Below are 27,452 nucleotides of genomic sequence, written 5' to 3'. Positions count from 1 at the left end.
GTCAGACAGTGTGTCCACACTCATTACAGTTTATCTGCTGTTTAGGTTGTTCAACTCTTTTAGTTTAATGTCTGAATGTCTGTGGATAATCCAAAGACCCTGTTATGCACGCTCATGCACTTTTAACATCATTCAGCACAAAGTGTTTTAAGTGTCAATCCAACTGTCCAATGTTTGGCACTTTGTTCATTTTATGGAAGTCAGGCGTAAACAAACGCCTGAACATAACAGTTTCAGGAAGTTCACGTTCACGTTCACGTTCATGTTCACGTTCATGTTCACGTTAAAGACTGAAGCATTTAGAACGAATGGATCATGAACATCGCGTCACTATTACACGGAGAGGGCAGGACGGATTGTTGGCATTTTTCAGGCAGGTCCTTTACTGATCATTTCAGCATCAGAGGAACAGAAAAGGTCTGAAGTTATACATTGGACAAGCAAGCGGGGCGGGGGCCGGCATTGGTGAACGTCCCTCCTAGAACAGGTTGAAGTTGTTTTAAAATACTAAATAAAGAAGGAAGGGTTTCATTGTGCTGAACAGCTCTGTGTGTCTGCTGGGTCTCTCTGCTCTCAGCCCCGCCAGCCTGGACCAGATGGTGGCTCACCTGTGTGTGTGTGTGTGTGTGTGTGTGTGTGTGTGTGTGTGTGTGTGTGTGTGTGTGTGTGTGTGTGTGTGTGTGTGTGTGTGTGTGTGTGTGTGTGTGTGTGTGTGTGTGTGTGTGTGTGTGTGTGTGTGTGTGTGTGTGTGGGCGAGAGACACGCTGTGTGTGTGTGTGCGTCCCAGCACCTGCTTCACTTAGTGTCAGCATTGTGTGTGTGTGTGTGTCTGTTTCACAGCGTTATGGACATCAACACTTAAAGCTCTAATGTGTGCATGTTGGTATCATACTGTACACAACATAATCAGCCATAATTACGTGTGTACGGCAAGGGTTAGCTAGCCCTAACGGCTGGATTGTCTGTCTGTCTGTCTGTCTGTCTGTCTGTCTGTCTGTCTGTCTGTCTGTCTGTCTGTCTGTCTGTCTGTCTAGCCATAGCTTTGCAGGACATCAGTGTCATGTCTCTCTGTTGTCCATTCACAGGGAGATGTTTCTCTGAGTTAAATTAACACCATGTGACATGATCACTTTACTGAGAATGTGTTTTTACTACAAGGTGTGTGTGTGTGTGTGTGTGTGTGTGTGTGTGTGTGTGTGTGTGTGTGTGTGTGTGTGTGTGTGTGTGTGTGTGTGTGTGTGTGTGTGTGTGTGTGTGTGTGTGTGTGTGTGTGTGTGTGTCAGATATCAGTATACAGGGTAGCTCTCACCTCCCACTGAGGGTGACAACCACGTGGTTAGTAAATGGTAAATGGTGCATTTATATAGCGCTTCTATCTGAAGCGCTTTACATTGATTGTGCCATTAACCCATTCACACACACATTCATACACCGATGGAGGAGGAAACCATGCGAGGCACCAACCTGCTCATCAGGAGCAATTAGGGGTTCAGTGTCTTGCTCAAGGACACTTCTACACTAACTCTAGGGGAGCGCCCCAGCCCGGGATCGAACTGGGAACCTTGCGGTTTTCCAGTTCACTCTACCCGGCCACTCTACCCCTGAGCCACTGCCGTTTGTCTTTAAACGAAGCATCTCTGATGTTCTGGTAAAGTGGCGTCTTATCAAAAACCCATCTATTCCTCCTCCGCCTGCGTCTCCCTCTCAGTACGTCTCATTCTCGCCGCCCGCCGAGGCTAAACGTCACACGCAGGCCGCCGTGATGTAACCATATCGCCCCCCCGATCCACCAAAATATACCCTCTGCCCCCGTCGGGTCGGGTATAGACGGGTTCAGGTTTTTTTGTAACTCTAATCCCTCCCTACTCTTTCAGAGATCTCCCCTCAGCTCACTGGATCATTTCTGCCAGGGTTTAATCTTTAGTTCTGACGTCTCCAGGTGGAAAGTACTTTTAGGTACCATTTTTAAATCAGTATTTCTATTATTCAATTCTTCATACTTCTACTCCACTACATCTCAGAGGTCAAGTATCGTAACTTTATTCACAAGTTACTTTGAAGATTTTGATCATTATAACAAAATATACATTAACCATTTCATCTCTATTTTACACCTTCATCTATTTAAAGAAAGCTTGTAGATCGGCTAATTTCAACAAAACAGTTTTACAAACTTTGAATAGTTGGGTACTTTTACACATTTTTAAACATTTTGACGCTAGTTTGAACGCCCCCATCGCGTGCAGACCTCACATCCTCATATTTAATATAATAAAACGTGCAGACCTCACATCCTCATATTTAATATAATAAAACGTGCAGACCTCACATCCTCATATTTAATATAATAAAACGTGCAGACCTCACATCCTCATATTTAATATAATAAAACGTGCAGACCTCACATCCTCATATTTAATATAATAAAACGTGCAGACCTCACATCCTCATATTTAATATAATAAAACGTGCAGACCTCACATCCTCATATTTAATATAATAAAACGTGCAGACCTCACATCCTCATATTTAATATAATAAAACGTGCAGACCTCACATCCTCATATTTAATATAATAAAACGTGCAGACCTCAGATGGAGATATTTTACTAAACACTAGGGATGCACGATATTGTTTTTTTGAAACCGATACCGATACCGATAACTTCCTGCTTCTCAAGACCGATACCGATAACCGATAATAATATAATATATATATATATTAAATGTACCTGTAGTTTTTGCACACCTGGTGGTAAAAAAGACTAGTAGTGAGCAAATGACATGAGCATTACTACTATGAACAAAACAAAGCCAAGAGAACCGTTTTGACTCTTCAATTAAAGTGACCATATTTATTTTCCCAAATAAATGTAATTGAGTCAATCAGTCAATGTCAATGACAATGTGTTTCCCTGAACAATGAGTGGTTCATATTAACAAATGGAAACAACTATTACCTGGCATTTATAGGACAGCAAGCCTATCAAACTTTTGCCAAAAGAAATCAAACAAAAACATGTGACAACCTGTCAAATAGATTGTTATATGTAAACATTTGCCATAGTAAGGTGCATCACTCAGTGATATAAAAATAAAGGCCTCTTCTCCTCTAGAAGGGATGCTGCAAAAGTGCAAATCTTTGCATAAGGATTTAAATGAAATACTGACAAGTAAAATCAGTGTCTGTAAACAAACTGAAAATGTGCATTCCTCACAGTAACAACAAAAGAATAAGGTACTGAAACAAGTTAGACATGTATATGTAAACAAACTGAAAAAGTGCATTCCTCACAGTAACAACAAAACAATAAGGTACTGAAACAAGTTAGACATGTATATGTAAACAAACTGAAAAAGTGCATTCCTCACAGTAACAACAAAACAATAAGGTACTGAAACAAGTTAGACATGTATATGTAAACAAACTGAAAAGGTGCATTCCACACAGTAACAAACAGTAATTTTACAGAACAAAGGATTAATTACTTGCTTTATAATCCATGTAAATGACAGTGAACCCGTTTTTCACAAAAGCATGAGGTTTCTTGTATTTCTCTTTTTCTCTCAGAGAGAGAGAGATTCACATTTGATCCTGCATTGTTACTTTAGCTCCTTTAGAGCAGGTAGCTATTCGTTTTACTTTTTTTTAAATTCTGGCTTGATCAGAGGGAGATTTATTTTGACGAAGAGCAGCATCTCTGCCTTGTCGCATGCGAGTCGGTTTCTTTGCTCGGTCATCACGTGTCCAGCAGCAGAAAACAAACGCTCGCTGTCAACGCTAGTGCAAGGAGCCGACAGATATTTACGAGCAAGTTGGGCCAGGCACTCGTAACGACACTGGTTGCTTCTCCAGTATTCCAGCGGGCAACGGTTCATGGGAAGCGTGGCCTCCGACAGATATGACTGGAGCTTTCAGTAAAAAAAACACAGAAGAACAAAATGTAATTATGATGATGTTCTGAATATCCGGTTCCATTTTTAACATAAGTTACATTGTGTTCATAAAACAATTCAAATACAAATATATACACTTACGTTCACATCCACTCCGCTGTATTTCTGGTGTTCAGTTGCAGCATCAGTATTTTCTTCGAGGATTGCCTCAAACATGCCCATGAAGGAGTTGTTGTTCTCGTCTCCCCTGCTTCTCTTTGCCGGTGGCTCGTCTGGCTGGGGACCGGGGGTGTCTGTGGCACGGCGGTCTCTGTCGACGACGCTGTGCAGCTGTTCCCGCAGCATTTCTATAGCTTGCCGTTTTGATGCAAGGGTGAAGTAGCGGTCCTTGTACCTCGGGTCCAATATAGTTGAGAGATAATACAAGGGCTTTTCCTCGATGTCACCAAAACGCGTTTGGACTGCTTTTAACAGGGTCTCCTTTGAAGTTTTAACTCCGTGGTCTGTTGGAACAGTTTGTTTTAGCAGGCGCGTTAAGGCTTGGATGGAGGGGATTACGTCTGCCGTTGTGGCTGTAGCTTTGCTAATATTTCTAGTCAGCTGTTCACACGGATCGAGGATGGTCAACATGTTTTCAACTAGGGCCCATTGGTGGGAGTTGAGTGTTGCTGGTAACTTGTATTCTACTGCATAAGCTGCAATAGCTGGCTTCTGTGCCACCAGACTCTTAAGCATGTAAAATGTACTGTTCCAACGTGTGGCCACGTCCTGTTGGAGTCGTGTACTGGTGGTGGTGGTGGTGGTGGTGGTAGTAGTGGTAGTGGGCTTTCGCAGGTTTGCCTGTAACTTTTCCAGGGCAGTGGACGCTACTTGAGAGTGTTTAAAATGTCCAACAATCTTCCGCCCGATGGCAACACAGTCAGACACAGCTCTTTGGCTAAGCACAGCCTCATTCACGGCCAACTGTAAAGTGTGGGCCATGCAGCCCAGGCTATCGACTCCATAGTCAACAAAAGCCTTCGCCATATTACGTGCGTTGTCTCTTAGGACAACATGGACCATCTCTTTACTAATGTTCCATTGCTGAAGCATGGCATCAAAAGCCTCACGGATCATATCGGCAGTGTGTGAACCTGGTAGCTCCTGAGAATGCAACACCGCTCTGTACAGTTTGTAGTCTTTGTCCAGCCACTGCGCAGTCAGACCTAGCATGCTAACGGGGCTAACATCACTCGTCCATATGTCCGTGGTGAAACTTATGTCCCGTATATCGTTATGGATCAGAGTATGAAGGAGTGTGGCGATCTCATTATACTTGGCTGGTAAACACTCGTCTGAAAAGTAGCGGCGGCTTGGAATGATAAACCTGGGCTCCAAATGATGAACTAGCCGACTGAATCCTTTATCTTCGACGAGGGAGAAGGGCTGGTCGTCAAGCGCCATCATTTCTATGATGAAGTTAGAGGTTGTTTTAGCCCTGGGGTCGTCTCTGGCAAACTTGTTGGCTTTTTCAAAAGCCTCGTCGATAGGTAAAAGCCCCGGTTCCTTTGCTGCTGGCTTTGGATTCGCCGCTAGTTTAGCAGCGCAGGCGTCGTCGTACGCTTTTAATACACCATCGTAGCGATGGCGATGTTTCATGTGACTAATCAGGTTGGAAGTATTATAGCTCGTTGCCTTTTTCCCTCCTCGTGGAACTTTTGCATTGCATTTGTTACAAATAGCAAGCGAACTATCTAACTCTGAAACTTTGAAATAGTCCCATACTACCGACGCCATGTTTGTTTACTATCCTGACTTCACTTGTCGGCCGCGCACCATTTACGTCACAGCCAGGCATGAGTTAGGGAGCGCTGGATTTGTGAAAAACTCCCCTCTTCCTAAACCACTAATACCACAGTACTGGCGAAACGGGAGGAGCCGAGTGAAAAACAAGCGCCCCTCATCCCAATCCACCCACACCGCAGTATTTTTTTCTTTTTTTCCCCCAAAAATATATTGTATATTATCGGGAGAAATTATTTTATCGCGTCTATCGGGATGACGTCATAATTCCTAATATCGGACCGATAATTATCGGGCCGATAGTTATCGTGCACCACTACTAAACACACGTTTTCTGGCAGAACTTTCAAATGGATATGAAACTAGAGGATAATATCTGACTTTAGGTCTTAGGAGTTAATTATTGGGTGAGTACAGACACAGCACAGAGCACTTTAATGCCGTGCAGATCCGTCTGCTAACCTTAAGCGGGTGGGACCGATCTATGGCCGTGGATTTGGAATACGTGAAATGTATGTAAGATCACAGACATTCTAGAGCTAACAGCACAGCTGCTGCTGATAATTCACTGTCATCAAGCTGGCTTGGAGGTGTGTCTGTTCAGCACACAGTGTTACAGGCTATTATATGTTTTCTGTGTCGTCTGATTTTATGGTCATTGTTTGGTGAATTATTTGATGCCTGGAAACGCATTTCAAGTTTGCTCAGAAAGTCTGTAATTGTGTAGTGTAACTCAGGGGCCATGGTTTGCTTTGTTTGAGTTGATGAGGATGCCAATTACTTATTGTGTGGGTTAGGGTCTCACCTGGTATACAAGGGAGGCTGGAAATGTTGAGTGGAAAATGCTCAGAGTGAAATGCTCAGTTTACCTGAAGCTGTGAAGGAGACAACAAGTGTTTGTCTTACTTTTGTTTTTTGAAAGTGTGTTTGTGGCCAGTATTGATTATGTTTTGCCTCAGACGTTGACTGTAACTCTCCTGCATGGAGCTGATTATTAGTTTTGGAGGTAAATAAAATACCAAAGATCTACGTTATTGGACTTCGTCGATTCTGGGAGCCTTAACCATCCGGCCAACTTTACAACAACGTTCCATGAATAGTTAGATTAGTTTGGATTCCTCCAGCGATGATGATGTCACTGGTAGGCAGGTTTCTGAACTGTCCACACACAGCCCTTCTCTGAGACACGGGCCAAATAGACACAAAAAATATGAATTATATGAATAGAAAAAATCACACCCAGTGTGAAGTGGGCGGTGTGTGGTCATCACAACATGACTCACTTTAAAAAAAGGATAAATGACTTTTTTTAAAGTCCATACTGCTATTCATTGGGCTGCACATGTGTCATGTGTTTCGCTAGCCAATCACAGTCCTGAATTTGCAAAGTCAGCCAATCACATTACAGTTAGTGGTGATGACACTAGCTGTAATGTGATTGGCTGATATGAAAAGAGTATCGATTTGCATTAACAATGGAAGGGTTAGGGGGTACACAATTTTTTTGGTCGGTGTCCAAAACTCACTTATAGGGGGCGGCTACACCGCCCCAAAAATATATATGTACAGTAGATGAAGATATGTTGGACATGAAGTCCTAAAAAGTGTAACTATGGAGATAAGAGGTTTGTTGACAACTATGGAGATAAGAGGTGTAACTATGGAGATAAGAGGTGTGTTGACATCACAGCGTAACTATGGAGATAAGAGGTGTGTTGACATCACAGCGTAACTATGGAGATAGGAGGTTTGTTGACATCACAGCGTAACTATGGAGATAAGAGGTGTGTTGACATCACAGCGTAACTATGGAGATAGGAGGTTTGTTGACATCACAGCGTAACTATGGAGATAGGAGGTTTGTTGACATCACAGTGTAACTATGGAGATAGGAGGTTTGTTGACATCACAGTGTAACTATGGAGATAGGAGGTTTGTTGACATCACAGTGAGTGATGACTTCTACGACCCAGATGTGAACACATTACTCACTGCAAAGAATTCTGGTACGGAGAGCCAGTCTCTCTGACCTACTTGGATTAAGAAAGTTTAACAAAGTTTTTGAGTTTTACTTTCACCGTCCGTGTAGCATAACCAAGTAGCCTACATGTACTCAAGTACTCTACTAACCAAGTACCCTACATGTACTCAAGTACTCTACTAACCAAGTAGCCTACATGTACTCAAGTACTCTACTAACCAAGTACCCTACATGTACTCAAGTACTCTACTAACCAAGTACCCTACATGTACTCAAGTACTCTACTTCAGAACGGTGTTCATTTTGACGGCAAATGTTTATTTAGTTGTAGCATTATTTTAGTTTTTAGTTTTAGTTAGATATTTTAGTCATCTGAAATAGATTAGTTTTAGTCTAGTTTTAGACTAAATATTGTCTTAGTCGACTAAATCTGATTTAGTTGACTAAAATTGTATTTTTGCCGGGTCGTGATGACGTCGTAAGGCCTGATTTTTACTTAGCTGTGTGCCAAAAATAGCTGATCTACAAGCGGTGTGAGCATAAAATGATTTGTTTTGGTTCTACTGGATCTCTTCTTATAATAATAATAATAATAATAATAATAATACATACAATTTATATGGCGCTTATCTAGGTACTAAAAGTCTCTTCTCCACTAGTCTTAGTTCTACTGGATCTCTTCTCCTCTAGTCTTAGTTCTACTGGATCTCTTCTCCTCTAGTCTTAGTTCTACTGGATCTCTTCTCCTCTAGTCTTAGTTCTACTGGATCTCTTCTCCACTAGTCTTAGTTCTACTGGATCTCTTCTCCTCTAGTCTTAGTTCTACTGGATCTCTTCTCCTCTAGTCTTAGTTCTACTGGATCTCTTCTCCTCTAGTCTTAGTTCTACTGGATCTCTTCTCCACTAGTCTTAGTTCTACTGGATCTCTTCTCCACTAGTCTTAGTTCTACTGGATCTCGTCTCCTCTAGTCTTCTAACCTACATCTCTGTGTTGTTCCTCTGCGTAGCGGGGACCACCTACATCTTCGGGAAGGGCGGGGGTCTCATCACGTTCAAGTGGCCGGCCAATGAGAGGCCCAGCACCAGGACGGACAGGCTGACCGTGGGATTCAGCACCTCCCTGAAGGATGGGATCCTGGTCCGGATAGACTCCGCCCCCGGCCTGGGAGACTACCTGATGCTGCACATAGTAAGACCTGTCTGTCTCTGTCTGTCTGTCTGTCTGTCTGTCTGTCTGTCTGCCTGTCTGCCTGTCTGTCTGTCTGTCTGTCTGTCTGTCTGTCTGATTGTGTCTGTCTGTCTGTCTGATTGTGTGTGTCTGTCTGTCTGTCTGTCTGTCTGTCTGTCTGTCTGATTGTGTCTGTCTGTCTGATTGTGTCTGTCTGTCTGTCTGTCTGTCTGTCTGTCTGTCTGATTGTGTCTGTCTGTCTGATTGTGTCTGTCTCTCTGTCTGTCTGTCTGTCTGTCTGTCTGTCTGTCTGTCTGTCTGTCTGATTGTGTCTGTCTGTCTGTCTGTCTGTCTGTCTGTCTGATTGTGTCTGTCTGTCTGTCTGTCTGTCTGATTGTGTCTGTCTGTCTGTCTTTCTGATGCTGCACATAGTAAAACCTGTCTGTCTGTCTGTCTGTCTGTCTGTCTGTCTGTCTGTCTGTTACACAAAAAGGACTTGGCCGTAGAACATTGTTCAGTCCTGAGACTGTATTATTATACTGTACTTAGTAAACTTGGTCGTTTCCCTTTACATCAAATGTCTTCACCTAAAAATAGCTGATTTACAAGCTGCGTCACATTGCAACACAGCAGCAGATGGAACCACCTGGATTCTAGTCAAAGGAAGATTTAATAGAGTTTTAATTAATTCATATAACCCTGATAGTGTAAAACTGGCCAATTATGATCCTTTCAGAGTTAAATTAATTTAGCTGTGAGCTCTCTCTCAATAGGCTGCCATCTGTCCTCTGCTTTAACCTGGCCTTTGAGCAGGCTGTGGTGTTCTTTCTCTCTGTCTTTATGTCTTTCTAACAAACTACTCCATGCTGCCCCCTGGTGTCTCCACGCCTCAGCCCACATGTCAGACCTCATTGTTCCTAGTGAAGAACTAGGGCTGCACTGTGTGTGTGTGTGTGTGTGTGTGTGTGTGTGTGTGTGTGTGTGTGTGTGTGTGTGTGTGTGTGTGTGTGTGTGTGTGTGTGTGTGTGTGTGTGTGTGTGTGTGTGTGTGTGTGTGTGTGTGTGTGTGTGTGTGTGTGTGTGTGTGTGTGTGTGTGTGTGTGTGTGTGTGTGCACTGTACTGATATGTATTCAGAGCTCCAGGCCTCCTGATAGGATCTTGTTGTTACCACGTTTCCTCCTTTAATACGTTTCATTTACATGTTTTAGTCGACTAAATCTGCAGTTGATTTAGTCGACCAAAGTTTATGTTGGCAGAGCCGTGATGGTGTCTTAATGCCTGATTTGGGCTTAGCTGTGTGCCGAAAATAGCCGATCTACAAGCTCACAACGTGTCGCAGATTGTAGATCGGCTGTTTTTGGAAGCATAACATGACTTGTCTTAGTTCAGCATGAGTGAAAGTCAAAGTAAACGGCAACACTGCGCTTAGAGAGAAGAGAGTTCACTCCATCTGTTTCACTTTGTGTAAAAACCTTTATTTTATTTCAATGAAGGAATAAGCCTTTGAAATGCCAGCATATCTACAAGCTCGTAGTGCAGCACTCTGTGCTGCACTACGAGCTTGTAGATATGCTATATATTTTGAATAGCCAAAGACATCTAAAATGACACAGATGCGTTCCCGGATTGAATGGGTGAAGAAATGTCATCCTGTTTGGGTTTGACGGTAAACCAACAGCAGACTACATGTTAAAAACCACAGGCTCTTATCTTCTCCTTAGACATTCCATCCATCCATCCATCCATCCATCCATCCATCCATCCATCCATCCATCTCCTCTCCCCTCTTTAAAAACATATGCCGGTGTACCAAACCAACCAGTATCAACACTACTAGACCCCCCCCTGCTATCAGGTCTGTTGGTACGGTCCTGTAGATAAGGTCAGACTCCGCCCTCAGCCATGGTTTGTCATCCAGGAAGAGCTCAGCAGCCATGATGCAGGTGAAACCAAACACCTTTAACAACAATGAGACAATGAAACCAACTGTGTGTGTGTGTGTGTGTGTGTGTGTGTGTGTGTGTGTGTGTGTGTGTGTGTGTGTGTGTGTGTGTGTGTGTGTGTGTGTGTGTGTGTGTGTGTGTGTGTGTGTGTGTGTGTGTGTGTGTGTGTGTGTGTGTGTGTGAGCTTAGAATCTTAAAGGACGACTTCACCACTTTTCAACATTTGTTCATATAATAGGTCCTCCCTAATGCTCATGATAAAATGGTACAATTTATTTCTAATCAGTCTGTGTCTCAGAGGAGGGCTGTAGACAGTTCAGAAACTCGCCTACCAGTGACATCATCGATGGGGAATCCAAGCTAATAGAAACTGCAGGCTTTGTATTCCTGGAAAGTTGCAATGCAATAATAGATCCCATTGTTCTCGCCTTATTACAAATCTGAATACATTTTTTTAAATCTTTTTGGAAAAAAAAATCCTGCCTAACGATGATGTCACTGGTAGACGGGTTTCTGGACTGTTCACATGAGAGACAGACAGAGACTATGAGACACAGACCAAGTAGATTTTTTTTAAATCATTTTATCATGAGCATTAGTGAGGACCTATTATATGAAGATATGTTGAAAAGTGGCGAAGTCGTCCTTTAACCACTTGAACCCCAGTATTCGCATTCTGGGGGGAATGTTTGTCAAAAATAGCCGATCTACAAGCTCACAATGCGTTCTCATCCGCCTGGTTTAACTTCTCCTCTCCACTGGTTCTGTGTGGAAAAAAAGAAAGAGTGTAAAGTTGTATTTTGGTGTCTATGCTGTAATACCTACAGTAGTTGTTGTTTGTATCATTATTGTAAGCTGTGATGTTATGTTTTTATGTGGACTGTTTTTTTGTTTAGTTTTTCAGCATCACGGTAACATCGTTGTTTTGTGTTTGTTTTTCAGCATCACGGTAACATCGTTGTTTTGTGTTTGTTTTTCAGCAACAAGGTAAAATCGGGGTGACGTTCAACATCGGCACGGTGGACATCAGCGTTCAGGAGGCCAGCACCCCCGTGAATGATGGGAAATATCACGTGGTTCGATTTACCAGGAACGGAGGCAACGCTACGCTACAGGTCGACAGCTGGAGCATCAACGAGCACTTCCCTTCAGGTAGGAAGAATTATTACAATATTAATATGATGATAATCATATAAATAGTGATAATAATAATAATAACTAGAAAGTCACAGAGCATCCTCTAAGCGTAGTGACAGTAAACTGCCGTTGCCCTGCGAGGGGCACTATCGTTGAACCACTTACATACGAGTTTATATGAAGCTCATTGGATGTGATTTAATGAGTCTAGGAACCTCATTGGATGTGATTTAAAGAGTCTAGGAACCTCATTGGATGTGATTTAAAGAGTCTAGGAACCTCATTGGATGTGATTTAAAGAGTCTAGGAACCTCATTGGATGTGATTTAAAGAGTCTAGGAACCTCATTGGATGTGATTTAATGAGACTAGGAACCTCATTGGATGTGATATCATGAGACTAGGAACCTCATTGGATGTGATTTCATGAGACTAGGAACCTCATTGGATGTGATTTAATGAGACTAGGAACCTCATTGGATGTGATTTAATGAGACTAGGAACCTCACTGGATGTGATTTAATGAGTCTAGGAACCTCATTGGATGTGATTTCATGAGACTAGGAACCTCATTGGATGTGATTTAATGAGACTAGGAACCTCATTGGATGTGATTTAATGAGACTAGGAACCTCACTGGATGTGATTTAATGAGTCTAGGAACCTCATTGGATGTGATTTAATGAGACTAGGAACCTCATTGGATGTGATTTAATGAGACTAGGAACCTCATTGGATGTGATTTAATGAGACTAGGAACCTCATTGGATGTGATTTAATAAGTATGAACCTCACAGGATGTGACTCATTGGACAGCAGCATTTCAGAACTCTCCCCCTCACATCAACGTCTCATCTTGTTGTGACTTGTATCCCTCTGAGCTTTTCATTTCATTTCATGTGTTTGTCTCCCCTTTAAAGGGACATTTCGCCGATTTTGCAACCAGATCTTATTTTAATGAAGTTTAGGACTCAAGAAGCAAGATCCTGTTTTTTTTTTGTGTATAATCGGTGTTTTTAGATATCTAGTAATCTTCGAATACTGTATCTTGTGACATTATTTACGTCACGACGGCATGGTCTCATTCCTTTCCGTACTACATGTTGTCTCGACGCGTCTCAGTCAGACCAGCTCCAAAGACAGACCCAAGGGGTGTCCCCAAGATTTGGTCCAACCTGGAACCGTCTTGGACTCCATCTCATAGAGTTGAGGCCCGCTAAATGTGCAGAGTGACTCATTACTTTACCTGAGTTACATCTTCTGATAGTTGTACTTGAATGTTGACATGAAATAATAATCCTGTGTTTCATAAGCGTCAAGCGTGAAAGAATCCAAATCAGTGTGGAGCGTCCTAGCCTTTCAAACGCTGTTGAAAGGCTAGGATCACAATACCAAGGATTCGACAGTTATGTCGCTACTATGCTACACGGAAGTAGAACGGCATAAAGATACCAAGGATTTGTCAGTGATGTGACATCACTAACGAATCCTTGGACATGAAGGATGAGATGGACGCTTCTGACTTCCAGTGTTGCCAGATATTGTGAGAGAAATAAGAAACCAGGTCTATGAAAACAAGCCCAAAAGAAGATAACTAGGCCAAGAGCACTTTAAACCTGGACATGGGATATTATATATTTGAAAATTGCCGATCTACAAGCTCACAACGCGTCGCGATGTTACCCATTGTGAGCTTGTAGATCTGTTATTTTCCAAAAAATCTTGAGGGGGAAAAGGTGCAAAATGAGGAATATTTTTTAATCGTTTTAACAACACATATTTGGTTGGGGCTCCCTGGCACAAATTATAATTTCAGATGAGGGTCCGTAGAAAAATACATGAGAATGTTTGAGAACCAATTAAACAACAATCAAAACATTTGGATACAAGCCCAAATATCAACTACATTTTAGAAAGAAGCCGCTTATAATAAGTAGACATGGCAACACTGTCAAACACTGGTACACATGTTGTGTGTTGTTGTTGAAGATCACACCCACATGTAGCCTCCACTCCCCACAAGGAGGGGCAGTGCACCAAAGCATTATGGTCATTGTAGTATTGCAGCAGTCCAGTCAGACCCTAGTCAAACACACAGATTTCATTATTTTTCTGGCCATAGGGTGCACATCTTAAATTGTTCTACAGTAATCTACTACAAATACTATTAACATTGAGTGATTGCAGTTTCTTCCAGGGCTGAAATGCTCCTTTAAGGCACAAGCTATCAGTACACAATGGAGTTTTAAGTGTATGTGTCACCACAGAGCTCAGTGTTTTTCTCCTGGGCTGTTAGGTCAGTACCCAGGGTTCATTAATGTTACATAACCACAGCATGTCTTTGCTGCACTGTGTGTGTGTGTGTGTGTGTGTGTGTGTGTGTGTGTGTGTGTGTGTGTGTGTGTGTGTGTGTGTGTGTGTGTGTGTGTGTGTGTGTGTGTGTGTGTGTGTGTGTGTGTGTGTGTGTGCGCGTGCGCGTGTGCGGAGTACACTCAGTGGATGCTGGAGGTTCCATCTGTTCTGTGTTGAGGTAACACCCACTCCTACAGGCTTTGAGGCGACATGTAGTCTATCGTAGCCAGACAACTATTACACAATCTATGAATGTTATATAGAGTCTAGAACTACACCTCTACATCATACTACAGTGTCACACAATAGCTACAAATAGCCGATCTCTCTCTCTCTCTCTCTCTCTCTCTCTCTCTCTCTCTCTGAGAGAGAGAGCATAGTCACTGAAGTATGGTCACAGTAACACATATCAGTGTTAATTTATCTCTGGGGGAGTGTGCAATTGTAACCAAATGGACCCGGAAGGGTCCATTTGGTTAGGGGGGGTGTAGGGGACATTCTGAGGTGACAGCAGTGTCGGGGCTGTGAAATAAATAAACGCCTGTTCTACCCTGACAAGCAAATAAAATCACAGCCTATCTGTAACACAATCTACCACCCTGTTACACCCCTTATGGGCTCTGTGTGTGTGTGTGTGTGTGTGTGTGTGTGTGTGTGTGTGTGTGTGTGTGTGTGTGTGTGTGTGTGTGTGTGTGTGTGTGTGTGTGTGTGTGTGTGTGTGTGTGTGTGTGTGTGTGTCTATTTGTGCGAGATGGTGGGTGTGTGTGTTGAGGCCAGGCTGTCTAATCCTTCAGTTTCACACCAGAGGTCTGGACGCTCTGATAACACCAGAGGTCTGGACGCTCTGATAACACCAGAGGTCTGGACGCTCTGATAACGGCACATATACACCAAACTGACAGGATTTAACCCATTAAGACCCGAGGCTTCTACAAAATGCCTTCTAAATCAGTAGTTTTCAATTCCCTTTGTGCCAAGGACCCCCCAAAATTACATGTTTTGGGCCACGCGGACCCCCCGAAGAGAATATTTGTGTTAAAACATCCATCCATTCACTCTAGGTGGGGCTGGTGAAAGGGCCTTTCTGTGTGGAGTTTGCATGTTCTCCCCGTTAATCATGCAGTAAAAAACATGCAGTAATCCTGGTCTCTATACTGCCCCCCCCTGGTCAGCCTGGGGGCCTGATGGAGGGGAAAGGAACTGGTTGGAATAAGGGCCTGCTGTTATGTATGAGCTCAGTTCGGGGCTCTCCCCGGGCTGGCAGAGAGTAACGCCCAGGATTACAGCTGAGGCATTGGCACTGGGTGAAAAAAATGGGTTCCAAAATCGTGGCATAAAAATGTAGAAAAAAAACCCCAAACATCCATCTGTTCATCTTCAACAGCTTATCCAGAACCGGGTCGCGGTGGCAACAGCGCCAACAGAGATGTCCAAACTTCCCTTTCCAGAGCAACATTAGCATCAGCATTAGCTTCTTCCTGGGGGATCCTGAGGTGTTCCAAGGCCATTGTGGAGATATAATCCCCCCATCTGGTCCTCGGCCTGCCCTGGGGTCTCCTCCCAGTGGGTCGTACAGCGAGGACTTCCCTTATAGGGAGACGCTAGGGAGGCAGCCGTACTATAGATGCCTGAACCACCGAAGCTGGCTCCTTTCCAAGTGAAGGAGCAGCGGTTCTACTTTGAGTCTCTCGCGGATGACCGAACTTCTCTCAGGGAGAGGCCGGCCCCCCGTCTGTGAACACGGTCTCCTCCTTAGAAGACCCCTATCTCTAAGGGACAGGCCGGCCCCCCGTCTGTGAACATGAACACGGTCTCCTCCTTAGAAGACCCCTATCTCTAAGGGAGAGGCCGGCCCCCCGTCTGTGAACATGGTCTCCTCCTTAGAAGACCCCTATCTCTAAGGGACAGGCCGGCCCCCCGTCTGTGAACATGAACACGGTCTCCTCCTTAGAAGACCCCTATCTCTAAGGGAGAGGCCGGCCCCCCGTCTGTGAACACGGTCTCCTCCTTAGAAGGACAAATATCAGTCACCAGAACCAAGGACGGGTGTTTTCTATGAATCTAAAGCTGGTTAAAATGGAGTTTGAAGATATACTGGGTTTGTATAGGAAGGAGGCGTGTCTGTTAACTCATTGAGTGCCATTAACGTGTTTCACGTGTTTTTACCGCTATGGCTCAACGTGCCAATGACGTGTTTGACGTGCTTTTGAAAAAATAGTAAAAAAAAAAAAAAATGTTTTTTTTTTTTTTTTTTAAACATGTCCAGAAGATGTGCAGCTCCATCCACTCCTTGTTTAACTTAGAACTGAAAAAGGCTGTATCTCGCTTCCTAAACACTTTTTGTTTTCTGTGAAAAAAACTCTGGCACTGGGACAACATAATATAGAAATATTTTTTGTTTATTCGTTTCTGTTCTTTTACATACTCATAGGTATAGCCCAGGCGTTTCGGGCCATATTTTGATGGAATCGTGCACTTTACGATAAAAGCATGAAATTTGGCACACAGTTAGAGCATGCCATAAGGAAATGTTTTGGCTATAGGGCCATCGCAGATTTTTCCTGTGGTAACCATGGCAGCCATTTTCCAAAATGGCCTCCATCTGCTGTTATTTTACCAATAACTCAGGTTCTAGACCACCTAGGATCTTGATTCTGGTGACTAATCCTACATTTTCAAGTATGAGGAATACAGTGGTACTATTTAGATTTGTCCTGTGGTAACCATGGCAGCCATTTTCCAAAATGGCCGCCACCTGCTGTCATTTACCAATAACTCGCGTGCTAGACCACCTAGGATCTTGATTATGGTGACTAATCCTACATTTTCAAGGATGAGGAATACAGCGGTACTATTTACAACATGCTACTACCTAACTACATATATCTGGCATTCAGTTAATTAAATAATAGTAAACCCATCAAAATATGTAATGGTGTAGTACAGTACATGTTTTCAAACAGACACATGAGAGTCAAGAATGTTTCATTTATTAGTAGTAGTATTGCATAATTATTTTGAATGAACTATAAGACACAACAAAGGCAGAGTACTCATGAGTCATAGCCTAATGGCATATAGACCAATTATTTGTTTACCAACATTGAGACTGGACGCACAGGTGATTGTTTCACGCAATCAATTCTCAACCTGTTGTTTTGGGGTGCGCTGGTTTCAGCACACCCCAACCCCCTCTTGTGTGTGGCTAGTGAGGCGCGTCCTAGCGAGACCTGATAGAATGGGTTTCATTGCGCGCATACTGGTTCCGCGCAGACTGGTTCTTATCAGTGTGACGTTGTCTGTTAAGGGGTCTATTCAATAAAGCCAGATAATCTACACAAAGTTAGTTGCACAGTCCACCACAGTAGCAAAGGATAGTACACTGAAGTGCTGCCTTAACACATCTGCATTGTCCACTGCATCCCTTTTTGCAACCACAGCGGAGGAGTTCTCGACAGGCCAGGCTCGCTTCTGTGTGGTCCAGTGCACTTCCCATCCTCCTGTCAAAATTAGAATCAGCTTTATTGTCAGATCACGGGTTTACAAGTGTAAAGAAGTGGATTAAATTATTTGTATTCACCTGTCTCCTTCCTCTTCCACCCCCATTCACCTGGGGATGGGAGTTCAGGGGCTGCAACCATCACCTGTCCCCAGCAGTGGCCAGCTTTGTAGGCTGCCCTCTTTGTATGTTGAATCAGTGCAGCTCGTGTTGGGGGGAGTCCATCAATTGTTCTACCCTTCTGGGTGAATAGCTGCTTCCGTGCCCGTTCACTGATGCCTGGCCGCTTGTGCGGTCAGAGAGCAATGCCACAAATCACTCCAGAGGCTCCATCCAGTCATCTATTTTGTCTGGGTAGCAGCTAAGGAACTTTTCCCAGTTCCAAAAGCAACCCACAGCTCAGTCAAGTGGAGGTGTTGGGCTGACGTTACTGCCAGGACCAGCACATCCGTGTCTACTGTGCGTATTGTCACCTTGCTATACCCTTCCTTCATAGCATCTTCTAGGTGTAATATGACGCGAGTATCCACCTTCTCATGTACTGTAGTTAGTTAGGTAGTTACTAGCATGTTGTGAATAGTACCACTGTATTCCTCATCCTTGAAAATGTAGGATTAGTCACCAGAATCTAGATCCTAGGTGGTCTAGCACCTGAGTTATTGGTAAAATGACAGCAGGTGGTGGCCATTTTGAAAAATGGCTGCCATAGTTACCTCAGGACAATTCTAAATAGTACCAGTGTATTCCTCATCCTTGAAAATGTAGGATTAGTCACCAGAATCTAGATCCTAGGTGGTCTAGCACCTGAGTTATTGGTCAAATGACAGCAGTGGTGGCCATTTTGAAAAATGGCTGCCATAGTTACCACAGGACAATTCTAAATAGTACCAGTGTATTCCTCATACTTGAAAATGTAGGATTAGTCACCAGAATCAAGATCCTAGGTGGTCTAGCACCTGAGTTATTGGTAAAATAACAGCAGATGGAGGCCATTTTGGAAAATGGCTGCCATGGTTACCACAGGACAAATCTGCAATGGCCCTATAGCCAAAAATGTTCCTCATGGCATGCTCTAACTGTGTGCCAAATTTCATGCTTTTATCGTAAAGTGCACGATTCCATCAAAATATGGCCCGAAACGCCTGGACTAGTAGTACTATTGAGTGCCAGAATTGCCAAACGTTTAAAAAAAAAAAAAATTCTGGCACTCAGTGAGTTAAAATGAATATCAAATATTCAAATACTGAATCAAGCAACTTAATCCATTAAGACTGGGAACACATCTGTGTAATGTTAAGGTTTATTTGGGCCAGATATACAAGCTCATAGTGCGGCACCGATCTACAAGCTATGAGCGTGTAGATCTGCTATATTTTCTTTTTAATCTCAAATCTACGTTAATAAACGTAGATGTGTTAACGTAGTAATAGTAGTAATAAACGTAGATGTGTTATAGCGTAGTAATAGTAGTAATAAACGTAGATGTGTTAGCGTAGTAATAGTAGTAATAAACGTTGCTCTGAAAATGCACGCGGTCCACCCAGCTGACCACTTAGCGGCTGCCGTGTTAAAGGACAAGACCACTGTGTTAGAGGTTAGGGTTGTGTAGTTACATTGCCATGATGTAACTCAAAGGTGGACAAAAAATCAAAAATAATTTGCTCCGTTGATTAGAAATTGATCATTAAAAATATGCTCCTCATTGACTTACATTACATTGACTGCTCTTTTAGCACATAAACCAACACAAACAAAGCTGATTCAGACAATATAGAACATCACCAAACACAGTATTGTTTGTTATATTATTAATACAAATGTTAACTTGCTGTTGATTGTTTTTTTTTTAAAGATCCAGATCAACAGATCCAGTCCGAGTTTTCTTCTTAATAAAAATAGCAAAATCAACAGGAAGTTAACATTGTTATTAAGAAAACAGCACTGGACCTTAGTGATGAACCCCTGATTATTACATGTTTATGAATGTTTTATAAATGCTTTATAAATGTTTCATAAAAGTTTTTCCTAACATGTCTTTCTTAAACTTTTTTTTTAAAGGGAACAGTGACCTTGAACGCTATCAAATGGCCAATAAGAAAATCCCGTTCAAATACGCCAGACCGGTAGAGGAGTGGCTTCAGGATAAAGGTAAGTCACACTTAATAAATCACTAACACTGTTTTCATCACTTTAGTTGCAAAAAATGCTTTAGTTTCTCAAGCTGTATTTCCACTCACAATTAATTTGACAAATGTAGTTACTAGTTGCTTTGCAGATTTACATTATTAATACAAAAAAAACATAATTAACTGATCAGTAATGCTGTACCGTATCATTAGCCTCGTAGCACACTGCTGCTGCTTCATTGTGCCTATATCCTCAGCCTATCAGAATGCTTGTTACATTCCCAAATCACTTTCTGCCTGAGTAACTAGTTTTGAACGTAGCAAGCATGCTGATAGGCTGAGGACATTGGTAGTAAGGCAGGATGAATCGGCATTGTTAGGAGAGCAGAGTTAAGGCCTTTGCAGACAGGGTGTGATTTTTCGCACTGAAGAAATGGACCAAATCATTATTTAAATGAACACATGGTTCTCTATGACCTCATGCACACCGGCTCACAATTTGCCGTGCGGCAAGTGGCTGCGGCGATGCATTTTCTTTTTTCAATCGAACCCAGTTCGATTCGTGTGTCTTTCTGCATGTGGTAAAAACTGATTGACCAATCACACTGAAGTCAACTATATGAAAACCTCTGAAAACCTTAACACATTGAGTGCCAAAAACGGCTATAACCGTTTTTGAAAAAGAATATTAAAAATATACAGCACCAGGAGATATCATTTTTCGAAGACTTAGACTCCTATCCACTTCCTGGTTAACTTATGACTTCAAAAGCCTGTATCTCGGCTCCTGTGTACTTTTCTTTTTTACTATGTATTTTTGACTATTTTCAACTGGCTGCAACTATGGAACGGATTACCGAATGTTTTTAATTATTTTCCCCCGATTGTACGAGACCCCTGTGTGAGTAATGAGGGTATCACCGCGAGGACGGTGATCACTGAAAATATTTTGTGACTACTTGAAAAAGGTTCAAAAATGGTTAAAAACAGCCAGGAGACTACAGCTTTTTTTTTTAAAACCTCTGGCACTCGAATATATTGTGATAGTAATCATTATAGAGCGTTTGTTCAGTAACAGTGTTAAATAGCTCTATATTGTGATAGTAATCATTATAGAACGTTTGTTCAGTAACAGTGTTAAATAGCTCTATATTGTGATAGTAATCATTATAGAACGTTTGTTCAGTAACAGTGTTAAATAGCTCTATATTGTGATAGTAATCATTATAGAGCGTTTGTTCAGTAACAGTGTTAAATAGCTCTATATTGTGATAGTAATCATTATAGAGCGTTTGTTCAGTAACAGTGTTAAATAGCTCTATATTGTGATAGTAATCATTATAGAGTGTTTGTTCAGTAACAGTGTTAAATAGCTCTATATTGTGATAGTAATCATTATAGAGCGTTTGTTCAGTAACAGTGTTAAATAGCTCTATATTCTGCCCCTCAGGCCGTCAGCTGACCATCTTCAACACCCAGGCCACGGTCAGCATCGGGGGCAGTGACCGCGGCCGGCCCTTCCAGGGCCAGCTGTCCGGTCTGTACTACAACGGCCTGAAGGTTCTCAACATGGCCGCCGAGGGCAACGCCAACATCAAGGTGAACGGCAGTGTGAGGCTGGTGGGGGACGTGCCCCCCGGAGGGGGCGGCGCCGGAGGGGGGTCCGCCCGCAGCACGGCCACGCCCCCGGAGATGTCCACCACCTTCATAGAGACCACCACCACCCTGTCCACCACCACCACCCGAAAACACCGCTCCCCACCCACCGTACAGGTACACACACACACACACACACACACACACACACACACACACACACACACACACACACACACACACACACACACACACACACACACACACACACACACACACACACACACACACACCAGTCTGACAGAGTAGTCATCATACAGTTCTCTGACTTTGCTCTTCCCAATCACATGCAACATTAAATGTATGTCCCGGGGTGCCTGATGGAGGGGAAAGGAACTGGTTGGAATAACGTGTTCCTTCCACACGCTACGTCCAACCAGGGAAACTCCCCCCTGTCAGGTGATAAGAAGGTCAGACGGCTCTCATGCATTGAAGGAGGCATGAGCTCGGCCCTGGCCTCCCTAGGTTGGCAGAGGGAAGGTAGTGCCCAGGATCACTTAGAGAATTGGCACTGGGTGTAAAAAAATAGGGTTACAAAATCGTGGGATAAAAAATGTAGTATAAAGAAAAGAAAAAAAGAAAGAAATGTGTGAGTGTGTCCCAGGTATGTTTCATGTCTTGAATATACTTTTTGCATTACTGTAAAGGATGGGGGCTTATCGGTTTTAGATCCATACCACCAATAACCTCCGCTGTGCCTTTCAAGAAAATCAGTGCATTTGGTTTGTTTTGCCTCCAGCCTAGATCACAGCAGAAACTCCTCAGTGCAGGAAAGCATGGATCTGAATGACACACACACACACACACACACACACACACACACACACACACACACACACACACACACACACACACACACACACACACACACACACACACACACACGAGCCTCTCATGTTGTGTGATTTTCATATGCAAACAGCAGCATGGGTTGTTTCCAACAGCAGCTGTGCAGCTGCATAGTTTATTTGAATAAGGGTTAGGTTTGGATGCATAAGGAGGTTGTGATGATGACAGGTGAATAAGGGTTAGGTTTGGATGCATAAGGAGGTTGTGATGATGACAGGTGAGGATGCATAAGGAGGTTGTGATGATGACAGGTGAATAAGGGTTAGGTTTGGATGCATAAGGAGGTTGTGATGATGACAGGTGAATAAGGGTTAGGTTTGGATGCATAAGGAGGTTGTGATGATGACAGGTGAATAAGGGTTAGGTTTGGATGCATAAGGAGGTTGAGATGATGACAGGTGAATAAGGGTTAGGTTTGGATGCATAAGGAGGTTGTGATGAAGACAGGTGAATAAGGGTTAGGTTTGGATGCATAAGGAGGTTGTGATGAAGACAGGTGAATAAGGGTTAGGTTTGGATGCATAAGGAGGTTGTGATGAACATGTGAGTGATGTTTACTGACTCATTATGTCAAGGCATAGGGATGCTGGGGGTTCAGAAACCTGCCTACCAGTGACATCATCGATGGGGAATCCAAGCCAATAGACTGCAAGCTTTCTATTCTATTAGAAGCCATAGTGTATTGATACATAGATGTAAATTAAACATATTCTATTAGAAGCCATAGTGTATTGATATATAGATGTAAATTATGTCCAAAACACATGGATATCTCTTGACAAACCAATATTATTATTATTCATTCATAATAATAATATTCACATTATTTTCCGAGCGTAAAGCTCTCATTCTATCAGCTGTCCACGTCGCTGACAAACGTGTCTCTCCTGTCAGTGCAACACGTGAACACATTGCTATGTTCCACAAATGTGCTGAAGTCCTAGGGGGAGGTCCTTATAGGGGTGTGCCCATATATGGTCCCGCGATGTGACCCGCCCAACTGTCATGTGACCCCGTCCAACTGTCATGTGACCTATCATGCAGAACCAAAACAAGCTCCCAGCACCGTGCCATCAGTCCACATGACTGGCAGTCAAACCACATGCAAATACACACCCTGTGTGTGTGTGTGTGTGTGTGTGTGTGTGTGTGTGTGTGTGTGTGTGTGTGTGTGTGTGTGTGTGTGTGTGTGTGTGTGTGTGTGTGTGTGTGTGTGTGTGTGTGTGTGTGTGTGTGTGTGTTTGTTAAGATAAATGGTTGTTATATGGTTGAAAAACATGTTTTAGAGTTCAACTTACAAGTAGGAAAATATTCATGTTAGAGTTAGGATTAGACATTTAGAGGTCCGCGTGCGTGTGTGCACGTGCGCGTGTGTGTGTGTGTGTGCGCAGAAATGAGATACAATAATATGTTTACTCTAGATGCTGGCTCTACATCTGTCTGCTGATCTGTGTGTGTGTGTGTGTGTGTGTGTGTGTGTGTGTGTGTGTGTGTGTGTGTGTGTGTGTGTGTGTGTGTGTGTGTGTGTGTGTGTGTGTGTGTGTGTGTGTGTGTGTGTGTGTGTGTGTGTGTGGGGTCTGGTCTTCTCTCTCTCTCTCACTGTGTGTGTGTGTGTGTGTGTGTGTGTGTGTGTGTGTGTGTGTGTGTGTGTGTGTGTGTGTGTGTGTGTGTGTGTGTGTGTGTGTGTGTGTGTGTGTGTGTGTGTGTGTGTGTGTGTGTGTGTGTGTGTGTTTTATGACCATCTTGCGGCCCAGTCATATTTATGGTTCCGTTGAGAAGACTCCATTAGGTTCTGCTCACATTTATAATTCTATAAAGATGATCCATGACCCCACATGACCCCACAGAGGACCAGTAGTATATCCTCTCCAGTGGGGAAGGGAGGTAGAGCGGCCACGAGGGAATCGAACGGTGGTGGGAAAAGTACTCACACTTTCTACTTAACTTAAGTAAAAGCAATCAACACTGCAATATATAGAAATACTCTGTTACAAGTAAAAGTCCAGAATTCAAAAGGTACTTGAGTAAAAGTCCAAAAGTATTGGCATCAAAATGTACTTAATATACCAAGTAGAAAGTAGTCATTATGCAGAATGTCCCATTTCAAGTTTTCAAATGTATAAACATCTTTTGAAAACAGCAGATCTACAAGCTCACAATGCGTCGCGATAGATCGTCTATTTTCAAATGGCCGAAATTTATATAGGGCTGAAGTGGTTAATACGTTGTGTAATAATCAAAATCTACAAAGTAACTAGTAACTAAAGTTTTCAAATAATTGTAGTGCCGTAAAAGTACAATATTTGCCCCTGAGAGTAGAAGTAAAAGTACTGAAAATTGGAAATACTCCAGTAAAGTAAAAATACCATAACATTGTTGTTAAGTACAGTTCTTGAGTAAATGTACTTAGTTACTTTACACTGGAATTGAAAAGGCTTCCGGTTCGATCCCCCACTCCGCTCCCCCTTGGATCAGTGTGGAAGTGTCCTTGAGCAAGACAGCCAGGCCCCTCCCACTGCGGCGTCCACAGCCAGGCCCCTCCCACTGCGGCGTCCACAGCCAGGCCCCTCCCACTGCGGCGTCCACAGCCAGGCCCCTCCCATTGCGGCGTCCACAGCCAGGCCCCTCCCACTGTGGCGTCCACAGCCAGGCCCCTCCCACTGCGGCGTCCACAGCCAGGCCCCTCCCATTGCGGCGTCCACAGCCAGGCCCCTCCCACTGCGGCGTCCACAGCCAGGCCCCTCCCACTGCGGCGTCCACAGCCAGGCCCCTCCCATTGCGGCGTCCACAGCCAGGCCCCTCCCACTGTGGCGTCCACAGCCAGGCCCCTCCCACTGCGGCGTCCACAGCCAGGCCCCTCCCATTGCGGCGTCCACAGCGATGATCTACAGTAATGAAAATCCATGCAAACGATTGACGGCAGAGAGAGCGAGGTGACGGGGCTGAGAGAGATTAGACGTTTAGGTAACGACCGTGTGGAAGAAAAGCCTTCCCCACGTTATGGAAAATATTATGACAGCCTGCTTGAAATAAAGCCTCTCCAAGCACAGGTCCTTACAGAGGAGTATAAAACAAAACTACTGCATCCATTTAGAAAGGAAAAACAAAGTGTGACCTGGCCTCACTAAGGTCCTCTCACTGCTTAGACCTCTTCTGGACTCACAGCCCTGACAATAGGCTCTATGCACAGCAGCCATATTGGACAGAAATTGGGCCCCTTCCTTGCTTCCTTCACAGGTGTTACCAATGACACTAATGAAGGTTCTGTTCCATTTAGTGTAGCACAGTGGTTCTCAAACTTTTTAATTTCAAGGACCCCCATAACTCTGAGAGTGTACAAATGGAACCAAATGGACCCGGGAGGGTCCATTTGGTTCCATTTGTACACTCTCAGAGTTACACCCCTCAAGGAACCATGAGGGTCCCTGGACCACACTTTGAGACCCACTAGTATTTCTAGTGAGCCAACATGCACAATATCATCACCCTGACTCTGTTTGACCAGAATGGAACAGAGCCTTCATTAGTATCATTGGTAACACCTGTGAAGGAAGTCAGAAGAGGCCCAATTTTTCTCCAAAATGGCTGCTGTGCATAGAGCCTATTCACCTTTCAGGAGGCCAAAAGAGGAGGTAGTACTATTTTCCCGTTAGACAGACGACCCCCCCCCCCCCCCCCCTCCAGTTTTGTACATATATTTTTGTGCATTATTCTTTTTTTCTGCATATTTTTGTTTGTACATAGTGTTATTTATTTATTTTTTGTTGATATTCGAACTGTTGGTGCCACTATACAGTATATGACTATGAATTGAATACCAAGGACCTGTAGGTGTGTAAATAAAATAATTTCCGTCTAGCGGACATATTTTCATTTGCTGCCCAAAAAGTGTATCGTACAGAGAAGGTGGGCTCCTGAGACCCTGTGTTCCACCAGGGACTTGTCTTTCAACAGCAGCAAAAGGGTTTCCTTTATTTTGACTACAGGTAAAAGGTACCTCACACAGTTCAGTCAGATAACAGGTAAAAGGTACCTCACACAGTTCAGTCAGATAACAGGTAAAAGGTACCTCACACAGTTCAGTCAGATAACAGGTAAAAGGTACCTCACACAGTTCAGTCAGATAACAGGTAAAAGGTACCTCACACAGTTCAGTCAGATAACAGGTAAAAGGTACCTCACACAGTTCAGTCAGATAACAGGTAAAAGGTACCTCACACAGTTCAGTCAGATAACAGGTAAAAGGTACCTCACACAGTTCAGTCAGATAACAGGTAAAAGGTACCTCACACAGTTCAGTCAGATAACAGGTAAAAGGTACCTCACACAGTTCAGTCAGATAACTCACAGATAGATTGAACCAATATTATAGAATGAGAATACAAAGTGTGGATGTAATATTTGATCTTGGCGTTCAGGCTCTGCTGCATCTTTCTCCCTGCTCAGCACACTTTAGACAACCATCATTAACCATGAAGAGCAGGGAGATAGATATATAATAACAACCCCCCCATGGGGAACAGAACCAATAGCAGAGCCCACTGGTGGTGCTGGGGTGGTGGTGGGAGCAAACGCTGCATGACAACAACCATAACACACAAAGCGGAAGGAACGCAGACTTAGGTGAGCTTAAGTAACCCGCCCAATTGGTCCGCTGAGACCCATACGTCAGTGTATGACGTATGGGTCTTGCATGACGCTGTATACAGCCACATAGTAATGAGCATGCATGTAACCTCTCGAGTGTAACTTCTCTGCCTGAACTAACCTCGCACTTACCTGCATATCGTTTGTGGATTTTTTGTCTGCAGAGCTACGTGAACGGTAGCATGTAGCCCCCTTAAGACTGATTGTGATTGTTCCGTGTCATTGCAGCACACGACGGACGACATCGTGTCGTCGGCGGAGTGTTCGAGCGACGACGAGGACCTGGAGGAGTGTGAGACCGGACATGCAGGTGGGCTAGGTTAGTTTGACTCTGTTTGCTTTTTACTGCTGCTACTCACCCATTGGCACCCTGAGGATCCAAAATAAACATCCTCAAAGCACCCTGAGGGTCCCAA

General features: G+C 43.5%; 1 protein-coding gene across 5 annotated transcripts in view; it reads left to right on the top strand.

The window, feature by feature from the left end:
* The window catches only part of nrxn3a (neurexin 3a), a gene marked incomplete at its 3' end in the record, with an annotated part of 238,564 nt that overhangs the window by 194,880 nt on the left and 16,232 nt on the right, over positions 1-27,452 (top strand). For 2 of the 5 annotated variants that reach the window (XM_084045369.1, XM_084045367.1), the window contains exons 13-16: positions 8,668-8,849; positions 11,752-11,923; positions 21,335-21,657; positions 27,265-27,346. In XM_084045369.1, the coding sequence (XP_083901495.1) occupies positions 8,668-8,849; positions 11,752-11,923; positions 21,335-21,657; positions 27,265-27,346 (759 nt within the window). Of the gene's footprint in view, positions 1-8,667; positions 8,850-11,751; positions 11,924-19,816; positions 19,907-21,334; positions 21,658-27,264; positions 27,356-27,452 lie in introns of all 5 variants that reach the window. The other 3 variants (XM_084045370.1, XM_084045371.1, XM_084045368.1) reach the window with 2 other exon arrangements.

Source organism: Gymnoscopelus microlampas, assembly GCF_963454915.1.
Source record: "Gymnoscopelus microlampas genome assembly, chromosome: 20".
Classification (NCBI taxonomy): domain Eukaryota; kingdom Metazoa; phylum Chordata; class Actinopteri; order Myctophiformes; family Myctophidae; genus Gymnoscopelus; species Gymnoscopelus microlampas.
Note: the sequence above shows the minus strand (reverse complement) of the source record. Positions and strands in the feature narration are given on the sequence as shown.